The sequence below is a fragment of the Microcebus murinus genome, chromosome 5 (assembly GCF_040939455.1).
Source record: "Microcebus murinus isolate Inina chromosome 5, M.murinus_Inina_mat1.0, whole genome shotgun sequence".
NCBI classification, from domain to species: Eukaryota; Metazoa; Chordata; class Mammalia; order Primates; family Cheirogaleidae; genus Microcebus; species Microcebus murinus.
In genome coordinates, this window is record NC_134108.1 from 20032982 (window position 1) to 20058774 (window position 25793).

Here is a 25793-nt window from a genome sequence, read left to right on the forward strand (position 1 = left end):
GTCTCACCAAACTGATAAAAGAGCTTCTGCAATTTGTATGTTCTCAGCTCTGCCAGATGAGCAGCTCTGAAAGTCAGCCAAAGAAAATGCAGGCTCAAAGTCAGAACAAATTTCCCAACAGCAAAGCAATGAGGCCTTCGCTGCTTCCCTTGGGAAACCAGCCTGATAGCAAACCCAAGACTGAAAATTAGAGAGAGCGAAATACTCAAGTTTTACCTACCATACAATGGAATGAAGTGGGCTTAATGAGCCAGTGCTTTTTTCCATTTCAGTTTATATGTGTAGCATAGATCAAGGGTATCACAAGTTAGGAGTACTTGATAGGGTTTTTATTTAGCATTCCTAAGTAATTATAATTGCATATATGCTTCTCAGCAATGCATTGATATTTCTTAGCAATACGAGGCAGGTAGTAATGATCACGTGTTTAGAGCTGAAGGAATGTAACCCAAGTGACCTGAAAAAAATTGGCTAATAATTTGCCTGAGGTCATAAATAAATGAGCAGCATATCCAAGAATAAGTATAATTTCCTAACTCTTAGCTCCCTTAGATAATCATTTTCTTCTGAGTTCTTCAAAACTTTTCAAAATCCAAGAACCATAATTTACTCTACACTGCATGACTTCTCATACAGGATACCCAAACTCCAAAACATTGTACATTCTGTGACATATTAACAAGGATTTCCAGCAAAAATAATATATCAATATATTTATAGTGAGTGCTATCTTAGCTACTGTACTTTCATATATAGTTAAAAATCAAAAGATAGTTTTAGACCTACATTATTCAGTATTCTTAAACTTTTTACTAAATCCCTTATCAAGAAATGAATTGAGCTGGTTTTAAGTTTTAAATCTCATTTTTCGTCACAGTGAATTTAGCGGGTGGATCCCATGTGACAAACCATATGGACTAAATAAGGAGAATAAGGCATTATTTAAACAATGGTTCCAGCACAACTCCAAATCAGGTAAACAGGCAAAGTTTGCATAGCTGGATTTTTTTTGTTTATTTTTTTGTGAGTAAATGCTGTAAAAGTCATCATGTGTTGTCTTCATATCCATAGCAACACACAATTTATGCCATTTTATACTCAATTCCACACTCTACTTATGTCTCTTGCCAACACGACCATCTCCAATGGGCTTATGAACATACAGTAGTAGGCATGTTAAATGTATGTCTGTGACACTGTCATTCATTTAATTATGAAGCCTATAAATACTTACTGGGTACCGACTAAATGCCAAAAGTTGTGCCAGTGAACAAATAGACAGTCCGTGCACCCGTGATAGTTTACCACTATCTAGGAGAGGAGAGGGGCAATTATTAATATTTAAGCTACAATTATGATAAGTGCTTCAAAGGATAACACCTTGAGAGTGTCGAGCTTATCTCCCCTGGCCTGGGAGGTTAGAAAAAGTGTCCTTAAGGAAGTGACATTTACATTCAGACAAGAAGGAGGAGCAATGATCATGTGTGTTTACAGCTGAAGGAATGTAACCCATTCTGTGACATATTAACAAGGATTTCCAAAATCCTTGGACCCTATTGCTCTGGAGGGGGACTTACAGGCGGGAAAGTAGGGGGACCAGTGAGTAATTATATTCTAAAGTCCACCACAGTATATATCACAAAGGATATGGATTAAAAAAGAAATGAAACAAAATTTATTCCCTGCAGCAGGATGTGTGTGTGTGTGTGTGTATGTGTGTGTGTGTGTGTGTGTGTGTGTTCATGTGCGTGTGCATGTGCATGCTAGCCTCTGGATTATCTAGTGACACCATGCACAAACACTTCCTTTCCCCAGCACAGCAAGGGTTAAGCAACATGGGAATCTACGGAATCTCCCAATCTAGTAATGTGTTACTCTCTTGTCCGCCATCCATGGTTGGAAACAGCCCAATTTATGGACTTAAGACAGCCAAGAGAAAGAAAAAACAATGTGGATGAAGTTGAAAGTTACTGCCATGAGCCCTCCATCCCATTATATCCAAATACTCATAATGTCTTAGATAAATTCCTTCCAGACTTTGGATCTCTTACTAGAAGACATCTGAAAGGAAAATTTTTCAGGGTCATCCCACTTTTGATACTTTTTCTCCAAACAAAACAAGGTTTTAGCTTCTGCATCAGTTTATATAACTAGAACGTTTATTAAAAATGATAAAAAATTACCAAGTCTTTTCTATTGTCTTGGCAAGAATTACAAGCATACCAGGGCAAATAATTTACATGGGATTTAACATCCCCATTTATGTTGCAAAATAATATACATTATAAATATACAAATTTAAATGCCAATTTGACTTACTATACTGATGCTACTAGATTTTGTTTTATTTGAGGTCTTTTTAAAGATGTCAATGACCTACCATGAATACTGCAAAATTTCTTTTCAGTTATTCTTTCTCAATTGTCAACTCTGTTTTTCTACACACCCCCTTCCACGTGCTATTGTATTGTCTATTTCTCTCTATTTTCATAAATAGGTACAAAAGTAATTCACCCAGTTTCAAATGTTCCCTAAACTTAGGTCTATGAAGACTATGATGCTTTCAAATTGATCTTCAAACATGGTTCTAAGGCAATTCTTCCCCATGACTAAATTAAGCTGCTAAAAATTAAGTCTGTTTCACTTGTTCTATCTAGACAATGACCATATTATCCTCACTAATAACCAGGATGAATAATCTTACCCATATGAGCCTCATGAGACCACTGGAATCAAACAGCTCATATTCAGACTCTCCCAGTTGCCAAAACTCTGTTGCCCAGAGTATGGTCACATGCAGGTAGACAGTTCAAAAGTTTTGAGTAACATCAAGTCCAAAACACACACATGGATAACTGTGTCTCTAGAATAAAACAATTTAAATTTTACCAAAAAACACCTGTGTCTACTTCGGAATAGTCCTACCCATAAAATCACCAATTATGTAAGCACTTCTATATTTGAATTCTCCATATTCTTAACTCTTCTGTCAAAGTCAGTTTTCACATGCCTTACATTCTCAGAGGCAGGATAAAACATCCCTCAGCATAATGGTTTCCAGAGATAAGAGGGTGGGAGGGTGGAGGGGTAAAGAGTAAAAAATTACTTAATGGGTACAGTATACACTTTTCAGGTGATGGCTACACTAAAAGCCCAGACTTCGCCGCTACCCACCATAGTCACCTGAAAAATTGCACTTGTGCCTCCCTAAATCTATGAAAATTTAAAAAACAAAATTAAAATGCCCTCAACAAAAACTTGTATAGTGAAACCTAAGAAACATCACAGTCAATCAACTAGAAACACTGGATACAGACCAATCTTTAAACTGTGCTGCCAAGTAACTTTAAAATATCCTCATTTTTCCTCAAAGAAATACTACTATTAATTTCCCTGACCTTACAACTTTCCCAAATAGAAATAACTCTTAATTAAAACAGCTTTCATACTAGTTAAAAGCCCACAACAGTGTTTCTCTGAGAAAACTTTATTGCTCCTCTTGCTACAATATATTCCTACAATCCATTAATTTGAACACTCTCCTCCTACCTCAGAATTAGTAGACAAAATCCCAACTTAAATAACTAATGGACAATCATACTAGAACAAACTTGAAAATAGCACTGCCAATTCCTCTCTTCCGCATGCTCTGCCCCTAAAAAAAAAAAGTATTGATCAAAGCATTGATTATGTTCCAAGTGGTTAGAAATGCCGAGAAAGAACAGATCTTTGGGGGAAAAAATTAAGGAAGTACAGGAGAAAAGAACTCGAAGGGTAGATAAACATTATTAGCCATATCCAATAGGATAAAAAACCCTAAATAGTTTTGACAGGGCAGAAAGGCTGCCTGACTGATAACAATTTGGTTTTAACCAAGCAAAATGAAATCATCATCCTTTTAACAAAGTGAACAAAAAAATTTCCCAAGGTGCTCATTTCCTATATGTGCCAGGATTCACGGAACCGAAAGCAGCAAAACTGTTGGTTTAGGTATCTGGAGATGGCTGGGTAAAAGTAAAAAGCACCACATAAACTGTTCACATCAGAATTTCCATTTAAACAGACTAAAAGAAGAGTAACTGTATCTGCATACTCAGAAGATTGCAGTTAGATCACAGTTCATGGGGAAAATCTGCTGCACTTCCAACCAAACTCCATCAATCAGAATGAGGCATGTGAGTCATTATAAAGTTTTTGGAAGTCTTGGTTACCTTTGAAAATCGAGCATTTATCCATTTGGTAAAGGTTTTCTTCTGCACGTCATTGTGTTCATCTGTGGGAAAGAAAAAGAGAGAGAAGGGAAAAGCATGAGAGTTTGTACCTTTAGTAAGGCACTAAATAAAGCTTATCTCTACCCTGGGGAGTTTAAAATAGTCCTATTGGTAGAGCTCTCAGGGCACAATGAGGCACAGCTAACGCAGAATGTGATGGTCGCCCAGTTCATCATTTGTGCAGCCTGACGGCGCCTACAACAGAGGGAGGCTCGGGCACCGCTCCCAAGGGACCTGGCTGTCTCACCCTAAGCCCCGGTGTATTGCTGCCAGCTACTAAATCGGGTTGATAAGATATAATGAGGACCTGACTTTCTAACTCCCACACATAACACTTTCCGTTGCATTTTGTTTAAGTACAATTTCAGCACAATCAAAATGTTAGCATATTCAAAACAAAACTCAAAGTTATTCAACAAAAACTAAGGAATTCATAACTTCCTGCCTTTTAATACCAGCCCTACACTCTCCAGAACAATAGTTCAAGATTTAGAGACAATCTTGTAACCCATTTTCCTACAGTTAAGACCAAAAAAAGGTTTTAATGACCCTCATCTATCCAAAGATTTTACAGGTAGAGAAATCAGAGGAGCTTAGAAACATTATCAACTTTGGTTTTGATTACAAATTCATTTTCCAAGTCACCACAAATGAAAATTGATTTTAAAAAACTAAAGTACCCTGAACTTCTTGATGATGGGCAGAATGATTTGGTCCTATATGAGGCGGCCATGTGGCATGACAAAAAAAGCAAAGGACTTCAGAACCAAATAGACTACACCCCAAAGCACTTATTGTGTGACCTTGAGTAAGTCATTGTAGTAACATCTCCTGGCCTCATAATTTTCTCATCTGTAAAACAGGGGTGAATAATACCCAGTTTGCAAGGGAACTGTAAAGATTAGTGAATATAAGTGGTAAACATTTGACAAAGAGCTGGTGTTCAGCTTGTTGTTATATATAGTAAAAGTGTAAGCAAGGCAGATAAACAAATGTCCCTTTCTGTTATTTCCAATCATACCCTCTTCAACCTCTCCCCAACTTTATATTATAAACCAGCAAAAGAGTCACAGTTGGCTTCAAGCCTACAAAGTAGCATTTTAGCTCTGAAAGTCGGAAGAGTATCTGGATCAGCGCAGAAAGCTGTAGTTCCATCTGTACGTATCACTGCCTGCCCTGCCGCCGTCCACACTGCTGGGCTGACTCTCACCGCACATCAGCAAAATAATAATGAAAGAGGCCCAAGTGTGCTGTGCTCTCCACGCATCAAATCCAAAAGGGGCTCCCTTCTGCATATAAACACACACCTTTCTCACCAATCTCTAACAGGATAATGAGAAGTTCACCTGCTATTTCACCAAGTTCGAGGTATCTTTGGTCCTTACTCCCTTCTGGAAGGAGAGTTCATAATTAAAAGGTCATTCCTAGAATAAATATAGCAGTGGCTTCAGAAAAGAGTGCACTTTTACCGATCCATAAAGGTAATTGGAGATTGACTCCAAGACACTAAGGGAGAAACTGGGATAGAAAACAAAACTGTTCTCTAAGAAACTTCCTGATGTTAATGTAACGGTGCTGAGTGGTGACCTTCCTTCCAGAAAGGACAATGAAGACAGCATCAGCCCGTTTCAGGATTTCTATCACCTGATCAATGCCACACATAAGCCATTCGTTAACCAAGAGGACTTGCTTACACGCTGAAATGTCTGAGCCTTTACCATTTTACCCAAAAGGGACAGAGTACAGATTATACTCAGAATATAAGGCTACCACCCCACATCAACCTGCAGAGGGCGCTACACCAGACTCATCAAAATGAATTTAATATTAAATATCAGTGTTCAGGGCACTTGGAAAATCCCATGATTTTTCCCACTACCTTAAAAAGAATTTACTTTTGTAAACTTTGCCATATCCATTATTCTTTAGTCCTATGAATAAAAAATATAGAAAGGTCATAAATAAATATTAATATTAAATTATCTTAATTTCATAACATTTATACAACTTAAGAAGTTTTGGCCATAAAAATGGGAAAAATTCTAAAGGATAAATACACTACACTTTATGTTTTCTTTTTTTTTTTTTTTTTTTTTTTTTGAGACAGAGTCTCGCTTTGTTGCCCAGGCTAGAGTGAGTGCCGTGGCGTCAGCCTAGCTCACAGCAACCTCAAACTCCTGGGCTCGAGCGATCCTTCTGCCTCAGCCTCCCTGGTAGCTGGGACTACAGGCATGTGCCACCATGCCCGGCTAATTTTTTATATATATATCAGTTGGCCAATTGATTTCTTTCTATTTATAGTAAAGACGGGGTCTCGCTCTTGCTCAGGCTGGTTTTGAACTCCTGACCTTGAGCAATCCGCCCGCCTCGGCCTCCCAAGAGCTAGGATTACAGGCGTGAGCCACAGCGCCCGGCCACTTTATGTTTTCTTAACATAAAGCTTCTTTTCAGAGCATGTAACTTTATTTCAAAAAACATATTAAAATATTTAATACTATATAGGTTTCTCTCCAGATATAGAGTAAACAAAGAAATGAGTACCTGTCACCTTATTAAATGATATATAAGATCTTTCCATTTTATCACATATACAATGAAATCAAATGTTAAACTGGATTTCTCCCTTTACAGAATGTTCATAAAAAATAACAAGGAAATGTTTCTATAATAGCCTTTTTTCTTTGGGTCTAATCAGTAACTGAATATGACTCTAAGTAACTGATAAAATATGTGCCCGTAAAAGATAAATTGTCTAACATCCAAATGTTTAAAAAATACTCCAAAAAAATGTATAAATATTCTTCTGCATTCATTTTCCTGATATAGTTAAAGAGGGGAAAAAAAAAGATTCATATTTCAATAAGCCTTCAGTTTGCATTTCTTTTTTTTCAGACACAAACACACATCTTATTTTCTACCAGATAGGAATTCAGTAAAAAAAGAATTATCCTGTGGCCTTTCAATTATGAGATTAAAAAATGTAACAAATTTGGAATACTTATTAGTATAGAACTGACCTCCATCCACATCATAACAATTAAGGTAAACAACCTTGGCCAGGTCTCTGTATCAGAGAGGTGAAGACAGACTAGCAAACTGGTAATGGGGCAACTAAAAATCTGTCATGCTGTTCTGGTCAATCATTTTGCCCTCCAAGAAATTTATGCAGAATTACAACAGTCTCAAATTATTTCAACTTTCATTAGCAAGCCAATTAGTTATTTCAATTTCTCCAAAGCAAAAATGTGTGAGTACATAACAAATTTACATATAACTTGATTATGTGTACATGTATTAAATGAGTAAGTATAATTTACACTGCAAATCCACCTTCTCTAGATGTATCCTTTCAGGTTGCCAAACTTCAACAACTCTTCTTTAGATTTGGGATTGGAGAAAAACCATTTCGCTTCTGAAAGCCTTTGCTGGCTTAGCAAATCTTATCCATTAATGACCTTTCTCCATTAGGGGGACAAACACGAGACTGAATTAGGAGAAGAAAAATGTGTTAAATCCCTTAAGGCTGCTTTTCCAAATTCTTCCTCTAAATATTTTGCTCTTCTTAAAATGCTTTTGACATGCTCACACAGATCCAAGGGCCTCCTTCCCTGCTGCCTAGCCTGGAATTTCATTTCTGTGGTAGGTAAGGGAAGTAAAGCAAAAAAAAAAAAAAAAAAAAGCCAACAAAAAACTGCTTGATAAATCTTCAAGGAAACTAGTTTGAAAATGTTTTCACCTCACCAGCTCGAATGCATATCGAAAATTCTTTTAGAGAACTCAGCAACAAATCTTAATTTAAACCCTAAACTGGAAATGTGGCAGAGAAAATAGGAGTTGTTTCCCCTATGGAAGCACACAAATCTTGGGAAGATGTATATATACCACCACTAAAACTCTTCGCTATTAGGGAGAGAGCATTATCCTCTAGCACATTTTTTGAAGCAATTTAAGAGTGTCCAATTGGCTGGCACTAACTTAAAATGAGTCCCAAAAAATGCAGCTATTCAGAAAAGAAGTCCTTAGACTTTAAGCCAAAAAAGAAATGTCTTGTTGGATGATTTAAAACTTGGATGGACTTCACTGAGTCCTCTTTCACAAATATGAAATTTAACACACCCTAGAAAGTCAATTTCACATCAGCAAAAAAGATGATTTCGGAAGTATTTCAGACCACACTCCCACTTCTTTTTCTGGGTACTACATGTGAATCACCCCCAATATAAACCTACTGCTAAGACTTATTCATACCATTCTGCTCTCGTGTTTCCTCATACCTAATTTGTTGGTCTCTGAACAACCCCCTTTCATTTATTCAAACAATATGCATGGAAATTTCATATGGAAATAATAAATATTACATAATAACATGTAAAATATTATAAATATGTAGACAAAGAAACAGAGCCAACAGGAGACAGACTGCTCTCGAGCTGAGTGCTTAAACCCCCTGCGTTTCTTTCAAAATCTAGCATCCCCTCAGAGGACCCAAAAAATGCCTAAAATTAAAAATGTAGTTTTCAAAAGTGTCAAAAATACCTACGTGTACAAGAAATTTAGATGGTTAACATTTCAAATGTTATTTCTGTGAGCTTGCTGCATTTAAACATTGACATTATTAAAGCTAAAGACTTCCTTTATTTATTTATTTACATATTTACTTATTTATTTAGAGACAGAGTCCCACTCTGTCACCCAGGCTAAAGTACAGTGACCTGATCATAGCTTATTATGACCTTGAACATCTAGACTCATGCAATCCTCCCCTCAGCCTCCCAAGTAGCTGGAACTACAGGCACACACCACCACACCTGACTAATATTTTTATTATGTGCAGACAGTGTCTCTCTTATGTTGCCAGGCCAGTTTCAAACTCCTGGCCTCAAGTGATCCTCCTGTCTCAGCCTCCCAAACTGCTGGGATTACAGGCATGAGCCACCATGTCCAGCCTAAAAACTGCATTTAAAACAGACTTTCAGATTAGCCTGTAAAAAACAAAATACAAGTTGGTGGTTTCTTTGGGAGAGGTGGAGACAGATGGAGTGAGAGGGAAAAGAAAAACAACTCCACTTTTCAAAGAAGGCTGAAGCCCAGAGACAAGTGAAATGAATTGCCCAGCACCACCTGCCCAGTAAATGCAGGACCACACACAGAACCAGGTCTAGCTGACCGCTGAGCCTGTGTTCAATGCACTTCCAAGTAGGAGGAGGTTAAAAAGAGCCTAATGGGAAAAAGGAGGCTTTAAAATACATCTTGAAAGACAGATGAAGTCTGGGTCATGCAAAGATTGGAACAAGGGCATTCTAAACAGAATGTGGCTAATCAATACCTTCTTCATTTCAGCCTCAGACTCAACACCTGACAAAAAAAGAGCACATTTAATAGTGTATCTACTAGAAAACACAGAGGGCTGTAACATATAATGATGTCAAAATAATACCTCCAACTTCAGAGAGTTTTCAATACTGAAAACTGTTTATACCTATAAAAAAAAAAAGAAGGTTACAGAGTTAGAAGTATATGCTTTAAAAATGTTCGTGTAGGAAAATAGAGATTCTTTAAAAAAACAAAACTAAAACAACAACAAAAAAAACCTCCTTAAGCAAACACATGTTCTGCTATCTTGAACCATCTATTCTGCTCGAACATTCATGGCAATTCTGGAGCCCTTGGGTTCCAGAATATCCACAGCCCCACCTGAACTGTATTTAGAATCTACATCATTTTCAGCATTGCAGAAACATGTTTGTTCTAGCCGAGAACCAACTTAACGCACCAAAAAGACTCACCTTATCATCACAGAATCAGAGGGTAACAGCAGAAAGGTATATTAGAGGGCAGCTGATGGGATCCCATCCTGAAGTAACTGGGGTTCAGAGATAGCTTTTTTGCATTTAATCCACACAACATTGCAAAATTATTAATTTACTTAGAAGAATTATTTCCAGAATTAAATGTAACTATTAATTCCTGACCATCTTCTAATTTTAGAGTTTACTTCTTACCTATATTCTTTTTGACAAGCTCTTTCAATTTTTTTAAGCAAAGCACAGGAGGTAATATTTTCCTACTTTCACTTTCTAGAGCTGTTAAACTTAACCTGAAAGAATGTCTATAAGATTTATAGGCATCTGGCACTGCCTGAAACCTTTCTTCTGGAAATATATTTTGGAAAAAACTCTTAGTATCTTAGATATCAACCATATTATATATGTTGCAAATGCAATAGAACAAGAATTCAATTTATGGGGGCAGAAATTGTAAGACTTACATACAAACCACCTCACTTTGGATTTTTGTCCCGGGAGTGAAGATTTTTATTAAAATCACTTGAAATGTCATAGAACTAGGAGGGTTTATTTAGGAGAAGCTGAATGCATCATAATGATATGAGTCACTGTCATGAAAAGCTAATAGGAAACAACTTTTTTTATTGATTGATAAAAGGGTAAACTAATTTATGAAAGAAAATTTCTATGAAATTCAATTCCTCACTTTATTCTTATTAAACACCTGGTATGTTTTACATATTGTCTACAGAAACCTCAAGAAACAGTGACTATTTCACTAATATATAATTCTAGATGTATGAAAATTCATACAAAAAAAAATTTCTGAGTGTAAAAAGCATTCCAGTGATTTGACCTTCAGACTTTCCCATGACAAGTTCTACTTGTCAAAATAGCAGCAAAAACATGTTCTTACAAGGCTACTAAGTACTCAAGTAGTATTAGTCTCATTTTCATTACTTTGTTTCTTTCATTATTTTCCCCATATTATGAGGAGTCTTCCTCATAAATCCATACAATAAAACAACATAATAGCCAAGAAATAGTAATTCTCAAACAAAAAAACTTGGAGAAAAATACTCAAAGAAAAAGGGAACAATACTTTCAGTACCCAAATACTTCCCTGAATTCATATGTAGAAATGCTATTATTTCTATAGAGCTGATGTGGAAAACCTTTAACTGTATACCATGTGTCCTCTATAATCATGACAATGAGTCATCGCACTCAAATAAAAAATATATATATTGAATAGCGGCAAGCTTAATCAGTGAATGAGCATTGTAAAAGCCAAAGTTAACATTCTGAAGCCAACAACGCCAATGAATCAAAAGGTGTGGCAATATGGCTTGGCCTCCCTCCTTGCTTCAATTTAATCCTATGCGTGTCAGAGTTCGTATAAACACCTTGAGACAGAGGAAGAGCCAGACAACAACAGTTCCGGTAAGCTTGAGTTCTGGCCTTTCAATTCAGCTAAGCAGGAGAGTCCCCAGGTAATACCAAACAATAATGTGACCCCAAGAAACTCGTGAGTCAAAGAAAAAGTGTCTCTAGCTCAGGAGGATTAGACACTTGGAAAAGTCTAGATAACTTAAAGGCCTGAATCAACATTCCATCAGGCAGAGCTAGGGAGCTTTCTCTACTATACCCCATTATTTCGGGAATCACTGGAGCCAGGACTCTCCCTCTCTTTCCTCCCTCTTCATTTTCAGAACACACCTCTTTCTTCTGCCAGTCCCACATTTTTGAACATTCAAACTTCTCTCCATCCTGCAGCCCTGAATACTCTTTTTCAACACTCTTCCCTGGACCTGCCGTGACCTAGGCCACCATTTTGGAATTCTCAGCCACAAAGGCTGCCTGGCTGCACCAGTCTGGCCCCTCTGCAGCAAGCCACACACAGCTAAGGCTGTCTCTTTCCACCATTTCTCTCCCGGAATGTCTTTTGCAACTTTTTTTTCTCTTCTTAAATCTTCCTGTATGGGCCGGGCATGGCGCCTCACGCCTGTAATCCTAGCACTCTGGGAGGCCAAGGTGGGAGAATCGCTCAAGGTGAGGAGTTCAAGACCAACCTGAGCAAGAGTGAGACCCTGTCTCTACTAAAAATAGAAAGAAATTAGCTGGGCAACTAAAAACGTATAGAAAAAATTAGCCAGGCATGGTGGCGCATGCCTGTAGTCCCAGCTACTTGGGAGGCTGCGGCAGAAGGATTGCTCGACCCCAGGAGTTTGAGGTTGCTGTGAGCTAGGCTGACACTACAGCACTCTAGCCCAGGCCACAGAGCGAGACTGTCTCAAAAAAAAAAAAACCTTTCTGTATAATGTTTATTATATACTTTAGAAAACTTAAACATAGAAAATGTGATATTATTAGTTTAAATCAAAGATTTCAAACACTCCTGTTCATGAATCTCTAAAAGAATTCCCATGTACATTTTTAAGTTGACAACTAATATTTGTCACAAATATAAACAGTTAAAAAGATGTAATTGCTAGCATATTGCTAAGGAGCTGCAAATTTAGCTTATTCAATTAATAGAAAATGTCTCCCCTGTTACCTAATTGGCAAAACTAGTCCTCTCTGTCAAACTAATCAGCCAATTCAGACTTATTTTCTGACAGGAGTAGCCTGACTTTAGTGTTCTATTTAAAAACCATGTTAATGCATGTCCCCAGGGGAACATCTCACTTCAGGATTCTCTTTCTAAGATGGATGGATGGATGGATGGATGGATGGATGGATGGATGGTTGCTTGGCACCTGGGCAAAAAGCTGTGCACTTGATGCAGTAAAAGCACTAACCATTTTAACAATTCTTCGGGGAGTGCTCTTTGCTCTGTGTTCTTAAATTGTCCCCTTGTTTGGTGCCTCACAGCAATGTACCAAAGTAAGATCTGGGGATTGTGAGAGGTATGCCTTTCATCCATACAGTGGAGAAGAGGAATCTTGAAAGGAAAGGTGGGGAAAGGAGAAGGAAGGTACTCAAAATGCTTTCTTAAGTGCCTTACTATCAGAAAAGCTTGCCACGGTCACCGTGAGACACGCAGACTCCAGTGTGCAAACCACTCGAAGGGGTCTCAGCTGTACCAACCTGGGATAACACCCCCAAGAAGTTCAGCTGTAACTGAATTAAAAAGGCTAAACTCCAAAGTGGGCCACTACCAGGGCATCAGTTATCTTCGTCATCATCAACACAAGAGACTTTGCTAATTAATCTAACAAATGTGAGAAATGTGCTTTCACTGTGGTTTGATAATTGCCATCATTAGAACGTTACAAATATTGTCCCACTGGTGAACATAGTGTTATTCAATGAACGTGGATTGGTCAAAATATTTTCTAGATACATCCTACCATTGATGAATCGGATGATAAAAATCTAGTGAGTCTGGGAGGCTAGATCCCTAAAGGCCTGTGTTCAGCCATTGGCCAGGAGGATTCTAGTTATCTGATGCTGATTTTAAAATTAACTAAATCCTCTCCCTAAGACAGCATTGTCCAATAGAAACATAATGTGAGTCACATACATAATTTTAAAATTTCTAGCACCCACATTTAAAAAAAGGTAAAATTTATTTTATTAATAAGTGCTGTCTAACCCAGTATCTCCAAAATATTACCAATTCAATATACAGTCAATATTTTTAAATATCTTGATAAGATATTTTGCAGTCTTTTTCTTCTTACAAAGTCTTTGAAATCCAGTGTATATTTTATATTTACACCACGATCTCAACTTGGACTGGCCTCAGTTCAAATACTCAGCAGCCAATGCACCAAACTGCACAGGTCTAGAATACTGTCGTATTTACCTAAACTATGACCTTCGTGTCCTTCAAAAGGACAGAGAAATGCAGCTTACCAAGTTTACACAACAGGCTGTATGAGCCTGCTTGCTAATAACAATTGCTTAATGAATGCCAATGTTCTTGGCTAGATTTGGTCTGAAGTTCATCTTCATTATAATCCTGATAGTGAGACAACAGATACTCCTCACACTCTACTGTTAAGCACTTGGAGCTAGCATCATCAACCAAAAATAATGCAAAAATTAATCACTGTGCATGACCCAATTGGCTTAGGTCATTTTGTAAGACTTCTGATCCAAAGCATGGACATAATAAGAATTAGAAATATTTCCAACTCTTTGTTATATATATTCTTTGTGTAATTTCCAACTCTTTGTTATATATATTCTTTGTGTAAAGTTTTGCATTTCCTACTCATTTAGTGAAAATTAGCTGTGCATTTATTTTGTAAAAAACACTGTACAAAGAAACAGTAACAGCATTTACTATATGTCAGTCCCCAAAGAGATCCAGGTGCTTTTTCAAGATGCTATGATTTTTGGGGGGTGAGGGTAGGGGTGATACAAGCACCTAAATAAACGATGACAACTAATATATATAATATTAGGTACAGACACATTCATAAATTCATAGGAAAAATACTTCTCGTGGATGAAGGTTGAAAGAGAATCAGGAAAAGATTCAAGGAACAGGTTGCATTTGAGCCAGCCCTTGAATTGCCATGTGAGGCAGGTAAAAATGGTTAGGAATGGCGTTTGTGGAAGGGAGAACAGCTGCAGCGAAGTCCTAAAAGTATGGAAGACCAGGACATGCAGACACAACTGCGAAGAGTTTCTTTGACTATTTTTGATCACAGCTGCAATGCCACTGAATGTTGGAAAGAGGCTACTGCTAGACTGCAGAGGACTCTGAAGACCACAGTAAGAGTTTCAATGAGCAGGCAATGCAGGGCCACTAGCTTTTTCTGACATGATCAGAAGTGTCATTTAGTGAGATTAATATGAAAAATGGAATCGTGGGGAGAGACGCTGGAAGAAAGTCAGCCAGTTTGAGGCTTATTATAATCATCCATGCTAGACATTGGAAAGCCTGAAGGGACAGAGGAGTAATGAGATAAGAAAGGGAGAGATGGCTGTGGTAGGTATGAATTATGGAGGTAAGGTTGCTACAGGGACTTGGGGGGTGGGGGATGATGGTCTCTCTTTATTATGCATTCCATTCTCAACAGGTTCTTTGATTCTTAAGGAGCAAAATTTTAATTTTTTGCCTCATGCATTTATTTTTTATGAGAACACTTAAAATCTACTCTCTTAGCAATTTTCAAGTACACAGTACATTGTTATTAACCACAGTCACCTTGTTGTACCATAGATCTCTTGAATTTATTCCTCCTGTCAAACTGTACCCTCTGACCAATATTATCCGTCCCTACCCTCCCCCATGCTGGGACTGGTACTGAATTATGGTAAGAGTAATAAAGGAGAAAGGGCAGCCCAAGAAATCCCTAGGCTTTGGGCAACTTGAAGGATGGTATTGCCTCTCTATTAAAAAATAAAAATTAATAAATAAAACTTTTTTAAAAAGCACAGGAAGAGAAATCAATCAGGAAGGGAAGCTCCTCTTTGTACCTAATGAGTTAGAGGTGGGCAGGATACTCATGAAGATAGCAAGCAACCAACCTGTAAAATGCAAGACTAGAGCCAACAGGAGAGGGTCTTCACATTGAAGAGCTCAAACCATCATGAAGCACAAGGTTTCCCAATGTTCATCCATGGGAATTATTTAAAAGTATAACCCAATGCATGAATATAACCATTCAAAATGATACTAAGGATTTCACAATACATTAAGGAGTACAAAGCAGATCACTAACGAATACATGTAGTGTTTCATTTATACATTGTATGCATGTATGTCTACAAAGCCAAGAGCCAAAATATTAGCACTGTATCTCTAAACTGGAAGATTCTAAGAGACTCTTATATTCTATTTTTTCTTAGCTATACTTTCTAATTTCTAATACTTCTGTAACATTTTTTTCTTTGAAGCACCCATCCTGAAAAGGTTTTTCTCCACTTTAATGTGGATAAGTAGGAAGGGAAGAGAATTTGGCAGCTAAAAAAATAAACTGTGCTGACACAAGGTCTGTCTGTCTGCCTGTCTGTTTTGGTGGGGACGGTGAGAGTAAGGGAGACTTCTGCATGTCTGTAATTATTATACTTTCAGACAGGAGGGAACTGGGAGGGAGGGAGATATTTCAGATGCCACAACACAACAAAAAGAGCTCCCAAAGCCCAGAGGATGGGGGAGAGAAAGGTACCAGCAACTGGGCTCCTAAATAGGATACAGTTACAGTCACATATTTCTAAAAATGAAACTCGCCAGGTTAAATGGTTTTATTTGCAACTGCCTTTCCGGTGAGTTTTCCACTTCCAGGCTAAAGAGACAATTAGCCAGATGTAAAATAAATTTTTATGGAGGGGACTTTCTTCCCATCTTCAAGTCTATTCACTTCAAGTCTATTCAGAAAAATGGAAAAGGGGAGTTGAGTCACGTAAACTACATTTAAAATACACCTTTGAAAAAAAAAATAAATTAAATAAAATACACCATTGGCAATAAATTGAACTATTTCAAGGTAAAATAATCAGGCTGCTAATCAGTTATTAAGCTAGGGAGAAAAAAATAGATGATTATTGCAAAACTAAATGCTACCAATAGATCACACCAAGCCACACAGACTTTCTCAAAGGCCCACTATTTTACTCATTTCCAGAAAAAGAATTTGTATTCTGGAGAAATTTATATCTGGAGAAAAATGAGGAGTATCTGTCCTTTGTTTATTTCTTTTAATGAAATGCCAGCTTCTAGGAATACAATTTTTAAAATAAGAAAAATAAGAGTATTTCTGAAGTGGTTTTTGGAGATTTTCCTATATTGAATTTTTTTTGGTTTCTATTTGAAGTATTTTACTTGTTGAGCCATGACAAGTTAAAACCAAAATGTACGAGCATAAAAAAGGAAGAAGAGTCATTTTAATAATTAAATTTGAAAAATTGCAAGTCCACTAAAATGCAATCCTCTGTCCAAGACAAATATTTATAATAAGTAGGAAAAACATGTCAGAGGAACACTGTATTTCTCTTTAAAAACTCAGGGGTTTTCTTCCTGTGGATGTCACAGTTAAGAAATCAGCCTTTAAAGCACAGAATTCTTTGCTTAAAAGGGTGTGAACCAGGCCGGGCGCTGTAGCTCACGCCTGTAATCCTAGCTCTTGGGAGGCCGAGGCGGGCGGATTGCTCAAGGTCAGGAGTTCGAAACCAGCCTGAGCAAGAGCGAGACCCCGTCTCTACTATAAATAGAAAGAAATTAATTGGCCAACTGATATATATATAAAAAATTAGCCGGGCATGGTGGCGCATGCCTGTAGTCCCAGCTACCCGGGAGGCTGAGGCAGAAGGATCACTCGAGCCCAGGAGTTTGAGGTTGCTGTGAGCTAGGCTGACGCCACAGCACTCACTCTAGCCTGGGCAACAAAGCGAGACTCTGTCTCAAAAAAAAAAAAAAAAAAAAAAAAAAAGGGTGTGAACTGAAAGTTAATAAGTAAAATAAATGTGTAGTTTCATATTGAAAAATGCACACTTTCTTGTTTTCAATTTACATAACTATGTGAAACATTCACAACAGCTTCTAATACATTTTGCAGTGAAAATCTTATTCAGGAGGGTTGGACAAGGGAGACATAAAATCCTTAGAATCAGCAAAAATATAAGAAACCTCATATTCACGCCACCCCCCCATGCTGATGATCGCATTATCCTCTTATAACTGTTAAAAATGTTGGTTCTGCCCCAAATCGGCACTAGCTTTATTTTATAGTCTACAGTGAGTCTGATATTTATTTGCCTTTTTAAAAAATTTGTAAATTCAGTCTATACCGTCACTGAGTATAAGAAAGTTGATAATTATCTTCCATGTAAAATAGCTCTTCCTTTCATTTGCCTTAAACATATTTCCTTTAAGCATCAAAAAGTTCAGATTAGTTTACCAATTGAAGATTAGAAGAACAAGGTTATGTTTGCTTTTCTGAAATAAATACGCTTATATAGCTGGTAATTATATCTTCTTTCCACTTTCATCTTTTTAGACTGAAGAGTGCTAATCATTTTAGTCAGTTATACAAAAACAACAAATGCATCCACTCTAGGACTTGGGTTTCCCCACTAGAATACCTTTCACTGTTAAATCATTTAAGTAGGAGACCAGAATCTCAGATAGTAATCCATGCGCACAGTCAACGCGGCTCTGCAAAGGAAGGATAATGTTCTCTGTTTTCTTTCTTGTTTCCTTCCTAATGGCACCATAAAACCTAGTGTCCTTTTACACTGTGGCAATACAATGGCCAGCATCTTCTGGGAACACTATAATTACTCCCTTCCCTCCCTGATCCTATAGACTACATAAAATATAATTCATGATGACAATTTTTTCTTGGAGGTTAGTAAGAGTGAATCAAACAAAAAGGTTTGGATGGACACTCTTTGTTCAAAACTTTAGCATTTCCTCAGGACAAGGGTAAGCTAGCCACTATGACTTTGGGTCATGTCAAGGAAAAATTGGGTCTGAGTTAAATGCACATGCAATAATATACCCAAAAGATTTGAAAGCAGAGTCTCTAAGAGATATTTGTACACACGTGTTCATAGAAGCATTATTCACAATAGCTAAAAGAGGGAAGCAACCCAAGTAACCCAAATGGATAGATAAATCAGCAAAATATACATGCAATGGAATATTATTCAGCCTTGAAAAGGAAGAAAATTTTGACACAAGCTAAAACATGGATGAACATAGGGGACATTATGCTAAGTGACACAAGTTAGTCCTACAAAGATAACCATTGTATGATTCCACTTATATGAGTTACCTAGTAAAATTTATAGGAACAGAAAGTAGAATAGTGGTTGCCTTAGGCTGAAGGGAAGAGGGAATGAGTAGTTATTGTTTAATGGGTATAGAGTTTTAGTTTTTCAACAGGAAAAGTTCTGGAGAAAGATGTTAGCAATGGTTGCATAACAATATGAATGTACAATTAAAATAGCTAAAATAGTAAATTTTATGTTATGTGTATTTTACCAAAATTTTTGTTAAATGTGGGAAAAACTACATGCAATAAACATTTTCATTTCCATTTCAGTGTGATTTTTAAAGAAGAGATACTAATATGTCTCAACTCCTATATTCTCCAATAAGACAAATGGAGAAATTTCACTTGGTTCCAATTTCATCTTTTAAAATTCATATTTTCAAAATATTATTCCTTTGGAATATAACTGTAGGTAACCTGAATTCAGGAATAAGAATTGTTTTCACTGTGGCCATGCCGTTCGCCATCTTACTCAAGAGAGAAATACTCGCTCCAGCTCATTGTGGGAGATGCTGCTAGTTGCCTACTCCAGCATCCTTTCTCCCCTTCTTGCTTACAAGACCAATCTCATTTTTTTTTCCTTGTAGCAAGGTGATCAGTTAAAATAGTTCCTCCCCTTGCAACTAGAGATAACCATATGGCCCAGTTCTGGGCAGAGGTGAGCAAAAAGGTGTTAGGCGGAAAACCCAGGAGATTTATTATTTCACTGATAAAAATTAACAGACGTGGCTGGCATGAACACCTTTCCCTGGGCCTTCCTCCTTCCTCTGCGAGGAACACAGAAGCAGCCAGTTTCTCTGAGCAGGGAACCAGCCCTGGATTGGCCACCTACGGACTAAAGGTTGCTTGAGAAAAAGAATTGATTCTTATTTTCATCCAGAGGAATAGAGTTTCTCTTACTTGCTGCTAAATTCAAACCTAACTCAATCTGACACCAATGAGATAAGTCTGAGGGAAGAAATACAAGAATATTTCTGGCCAAGAAGATGGAGTGAGACGTCCTACCTCTGTAAAAGGGAATGGTGGACCGCACAAATTCCCAGATATAGCTAACTATCAGAATTCCCTGGAGAACTGTCTTAAAATACAGATTCCTTGACTTCAGCCAGACTTAATGAATCAAGTGGTTCCCAGTCATCCAGAGATGTGAGGGTATCTGGTCTAAGGGAATGTTAACCACCACATTCTCAAGATACTACAAACTTCACCACTTTGTTACACCAAATTATGAGAAAGCTTACTACCTACGCCCTATGTAGGAATCTGCCCTCCGCCTACATAACTGCCTTCTCAGAACCTACATTTATAAGTACACTCTCTGTTTTCACCAAGATTTAAGAACATCTCTGGAGTTGATGTGAAATTGCTTTACAGGCCAACATGCATCTATCTCTTCCGCTCACTTTTGGGGCCAGGAATAAACCAGGCTGTCTGGACAAATCCAAGAACTTCTTCCTACTAGACAGTGGTATTATTGTATCCACTCACTGTATCACTTGGTCATGGCTACAGGGCAGTTCAGAGCCAAATTTTATACTATAATTTTCCTCAATCAAATTTTAAGTATCATTATTATTTTAATTATTTTCACTTTACTTTGGAAGGAGATATTTGAAAAAAGCAATTCATATTTATTAAGGAAAACTTAAACAAACAAAAGGAAGAAAATTTAAATGACTTATTTTCCCTCTACCCAGAGATAATCAGTGTTAACACTGCATATTAATACATTCCTAGACCCTTTTGTCTGCTTCTTTTTTACAAAAAGGAAAATACATAGTATTTTATAACCATTGTTTAAAATACATTATGAACATATTTTCATTACAGAACGTATTCTTTAACAATATCATATTTAAAGCTCCATAGATATGTTATTGTCTAGACATTCAGTAATTTATTTACCCTCCATTATTATACATTCTTAATGCTGCTTCCCATTTTTAATATTATAAGTATTTCTGTAACAAATATACTTACAATTAAAATGTTGTACACCTATATGACTCATTTGTTTCCTCATTCGTTCATTCATTTACAGAATAAATTCTTAAAAGTGAAAGTCAAATAGACTTCCTGGGAGGCTTCTACAGAGTAGACCACTCCCTGCCTGAGAAACAGTCTTCTTATCTTCCCCCATTTAATTTCTTCTTTCTCCTCTACTCTTCCACGGCAGACCCCCCGCCCCAAATGTCAGATTTCCTAAGGGATTAGTCCTAGGCATCTTCTCATTTTGCTCTCTCTTACTAAGTGGTCACTCATATACTCACTTCCACGGCATCTGTGTGCAAAACTCCCTGCGTCCTATTTTGGGCCCAAACCTCTCTCCAGAATTACAAAATCATGTATGGTGGTTTGAAAATATGTTCACAAATTATTTGGTAACCATCCATTCAAGAGTTGGAGCTTAATCCTTCACCCCTGAGTGTGGGCTGGAATTGGTGACTCATTTCTAACAAATAGAATATGGCAGAAATGACGATTCAGATTTCCGAAACTATGTCATAAAAGGTATTGCAGCTTCCACCTTGCACTCCCCCGTATCTCTTGCTCTAACAGAAGCCTCTTGCCATATCTAGAAGACATTTGAGCAGCCCTACAGAGAGGTCTATATGGTGAGGAACTGTGGCCTCCCACCAAGAACCAGCAAGGGACTGAAATCTTCTGCCAAAAGCCACGAACATAGATCATCTTGAAATCATCTTCAGTCATGCCTTCAGATGATGGCAACCCTGCCAACGGCTTGACTGCAACGTCATGAGAGACCCCACTCTCAAATTCTTGACCCGGAAAACTGTATGACATAATAATTATTTGCAGTTGGGGTAGTTTGTTACGTAGAAATAGATAACTAATATAGATTTGCTGCTAAGTTTTGGAATAACTTGTTATGCAGCAAGATATAAATATATACCATGTATCTAACCACCTACCGGACATGCCCACTGAGATATCCCACAGACTTATTTCAAGTTTAACACATCTAAAACGGAACTGCTGGTATCCTCTCAAATCCATTCTGTCCCCCATCTTTCCCCAACTCGGTATATAGCACCTTCATCCATTCACTTGTTCATGCCAGGCCCCTGAAACAAATCCTAGACATCTCTTCCTTCTAATACCAAAATGGCATCACCTCTATCAATTTGTGTTGGTTCTAATTCCTAAGTATAGCTTGAGTCCATCCACATCTCTTTATCTCCACTGTCATCCCCCAGTCCAAGCTACTATCATTTCTTGCCTCCAACCTGAAGCCAGTAACCTTCTGACACTGTCTCCTAAAATCTGTTCTTGTTCCTTTCTAATGGAGTCTCTGAACTTTGGAACAACTAAATTAACATGGTTTACAAGGCACTGAATCATCTGATCCCTCCTATGCCAAGTCTTGTCTTGCAACACTCTCCCTCCTCAGTGCACTCCAGCACAGTGGCCTTTGTGTCACTCTGAGGAACCCAGCCCTTTCCTGTCCCCGGATATTTGCTCATGCTGCTGTGTCTGCCCGCAGTGCTCTTTACCCCATTCTCAATCTGTTCCATTCAGATAGACATTTCAGGTTTAATTTCACATGTGTTTTCTCCAGAGCAGACTTCTAGACTACCTTAGTCTATCAAAGCAACCTGTTTCCTTTTCTCACACACCCTAGCACTTATCTCAGTTTGATTAGATATTGATTTGTGTAAGTCCATGAGGGCAAGAACTACCTACTTTGATCTCCATAGTATATGCAGCTCCCAATACAGGTTGTAAATTAAAAAATTATTGAATGAGCTTATTGAATGTGTTCACTAAGTCTAAAGAAACTGTGTATTCAGCCCAGACCTCTAACGTGTCCATTTCAATAAAAAGAACATGAATCTGTTATATCACCTTTTCATCTTTGTGCAAAATTTTAAAGCCATCAAGATCAAGATGATCCCACTTTCTTTCTCATTTCATCTTTTGCATGTGTTTAAAGATCCTTTTATCATTGGCAAAGATGAAAATATGACTTCTAGAAACATTAAAAGAAAGAAAAGCTGGTATAAAAATAGTCCCTAAAGGCAGACCAGAAAAGCAATTCTAAAGTTCATTAGAAAACTAAATTGGCCCTGATTGATCTAAATAGGAACATTTTATCCTAGTGTTTAGCATTTTGATGAATAATCGTTTCCCTTTGGAAAGCTCAGTGTTTTGTAAAAGCAGAGGGGACCGTGACTGCGTAAGATTATTTTTTGGTGAAAAAATCAGAGACTCACTGATGGGAGAACCAAGAAATACTAATAAGGGTAAGCGGAAACCCCCGTAAATCAGCAGCGCCCCGTCTCTCCCTTCCAGTAAATGCTCCTCGACTTGTAACGAGAGACGGAGTGGGTTTGGGAGCCGACTCTGTGGGCTAGGAGACAGAGCCACACACGGGGAGCAGCCCCACAGCAGTGCTCACAGCAACCAACCAGGAATGAAACTGTGCATGGCGCTCACAGTGCAAAGAAATAAAAACCATCCATGCCCCCCTCAGTCCTTCCACACATGCTCAAACACGCTGACCATCAGCCCAGCACTGAGATGCTAAATTCCAAGATCATACAGATTTATGTCTAAACACATAATTGTGCCAAACTTTGCTAAAGTGGCACATATTTTAACTTAATAGATGTGAAATACATAGTAATAGAACATAAGTCATCTTGGAATCATCTTCAGTCATGCCTTCAGATGACAGCAACCCTGCCTACAGCTTGACTGCAACGTCATGAGAGACCCCGCTCTCAAATTCCTGACCCAGAAAACTGTATAACATAATAATTATTTGCTGTTGGGGTAATTTGTTATACAGCAATAGATAACTAATACCATATTAGTTATCTATTAGAGTATCTATATAACAAACCCAGTTCAACATACAAACACATGCATACTCTTTCTTGCACACAGAAATAAATGTTACTTGGTACACAAAATATATATAATAGTCAGAATTTGAAAAACTGTAGCTTTGGTCATTCCATTCATTGTGACAAATAAGGTACCCATTTTTCTAACCTGTGGCTCAAAGCATAGCATTATTAAAATATTAACTATGATTTATTCATTTTTATAAACCAAGTTATAAAGCTAGACCATTTTTACTTTGACAAATTCTTCATTTCACGAGGAGTGAAATCTTAATAAAGGAATTTAACTACAGACACCTATGGCAGTTCTATACATAATTCTTTAGTGCATAAACTACCAGTACTCATTAAAACTATTTTTTCTAAGCAATAAATATTAAAGAAAATAAATGACGTAACTGTTTAGAATACAATAATCATTCTAGAAAAGTTCCAATCAGAATGACACTGGGTATCAAAAGCCTACTGGGTATCAAAAGGCTGCTATCCTATATAGGGATAAAATAGCATGCCATAAAACTGCCATGTAGAGGTGGCAATTGTCAGAGACCAGCCTGTGTGCTAGAACAGGAAAGAGTTGCCCTCCGACAAAGGGGAAGAGCTAAGGAACAAGGACACCAGGGTTTAAGGCCTTCAAGGGATACACTCCAACGAGGAAGCAAGACCCAAGCAACTACCTGGCAAGGTAAGGCTCGACTTCATGAACCAGGCGGGTCCCCCACTAAGTAAGAGTGAGAGTCACGGCTTTCTCAAAGGTCAAAGTGAAACAGCAAGGAGCAGCAGCCAGACCAAGCAGACAGGGGTACAGATACGCAGTGATCAAAGACAAGTCAAGCAAGGTCATACATCCACACAAAGTGCCTGGCAAAAAAAAGTCACCATGACGCCCAGCTACCAGGAAACTGTGAAATGATCTTGATATTGATAATAATGAAATTAGAATACCCTTTAAGCTTGAGGAAGGAAATCCAGAAATGAAAGTTACAGCCCAGTTCAATTTTAGATCTTTATTAGATAGCCAATGTGCATTTCCCTAGCCACAATCAAATATTGTAACATGTTTATAAATAATGATTTATAAAAGTGTATACACTTGCACAAATACTATTTAATCTTTAAAACCATGAAATGCCCCCAAGTCTCATCTGTTAATAGATTTAAAAGGATCACTGTGTTTAGGGATGTATGGCCAACACATTTAGTAAACATCATCCAAGTGTTAATTGTAGATAACCAAGTAAAGAAGAGAGTCCATTTTCACATGCATTTTATGTAAAATACTTTTTAAAACATCCAACTGTGATTATGTTAGCATATTGTACTACTGTAAGTCTCATACCATGCAGCTATTGCCCCAAAGAAGAAAAAACTCTTTGTCTAACTGTGAGGAAAACATAAAAAGGAAACTTCATCATCAGGATTGAGGAATTCAAATGTCTTTTGTGTATTTACCTTTAGTTACATTTTAACATCCAAGCTCTTTTTTGTTTTATCTCCATTGATTCATTTTTTATTTTATTTTGTTATATGTACTTTTGTAAGCCACTTAAATAACCTGGAACAAAGTAGACCTGTTTTGTTGTTTTTTTTTTTGAGACAGAGTCTCGCTTTGTTGTCCAGGCTAGAGTGAGTGCCATAGCATCAGCCTAGCTCACAGCAACATCAAACTCCTGGGCTTCAAGCGACCCTACTGCCTCAGCCTCCCGAGTAGCTGGGACTACAGGCATGTGCCACCATCCCCAGCTAATTTTTTCTATATATATCAGTTGGTCAATTAATTTCTTTCTATTTATAGTAGAGACGGGGTCTCGCTCTTGCTCAGGCTGGTTTCGAACTCCTGACCTCAAGCGATCCACCCGACTCGGCCTCCCAGAGTGCTAGGATTACAGGCGTGAGCCACCGCGCCCGGCCAAGTATAGAGTTTTTAACAAATGTAAAATATTCACCTTATTCAATGAAATAAACTGAAATTACTCAACAACAACAACAAAAGAAAAGATCGAGGAATTCCTAAAGACAGTGATCCCCAACCTTTTGGGCACCAGGGACCAATTTCATGGAAGACAATTTTTCCATGATGTGGGGGGGGCATGGGTTCAGAATGATTCAACCACATTACATTTATTGTGC

At 37.7% G+C, this 25793-nt stretch overlaps 1 protein-coding gene and 1 long non-coding RNA gene across 10 annotated transcripts in view; both read right to left on the minus strand.

Annotated features, from left to right (window-relative positions):
- UTRN (utrophin) overlaps positions 1-25793 on the minus strand; it is a 478755-nt gene that overhangs the window by 372558 nt on the left and 80404 nt on the right. For all 9 annotated transcript variants that reach the window (XM_076002898.1, XM_076002896.1, XM_076002897.1 and 6 more), the window contains one exon: positions 4212-4273. In XM_076002898.1, the coding sequence (XP_075859013.1) occupies positions 4212-4273 (62 nt within the window). The remainder of the gene's footprint in view (positions 1-4211; positions 4274-25793) is intronic.
- LOC142870928 (uncharacterized) lies at positions 7149-17375 on the minus strand. The gene is made up of 2 exons (XR_012919259.1): positions 16476-17375; positions 7149-16441 (listed from the first exon to the last, which is right to left on the minus strand). It is a non-coding gene; the product is annotated as an uncharacterized LOC142870928 (long non-coding RNA).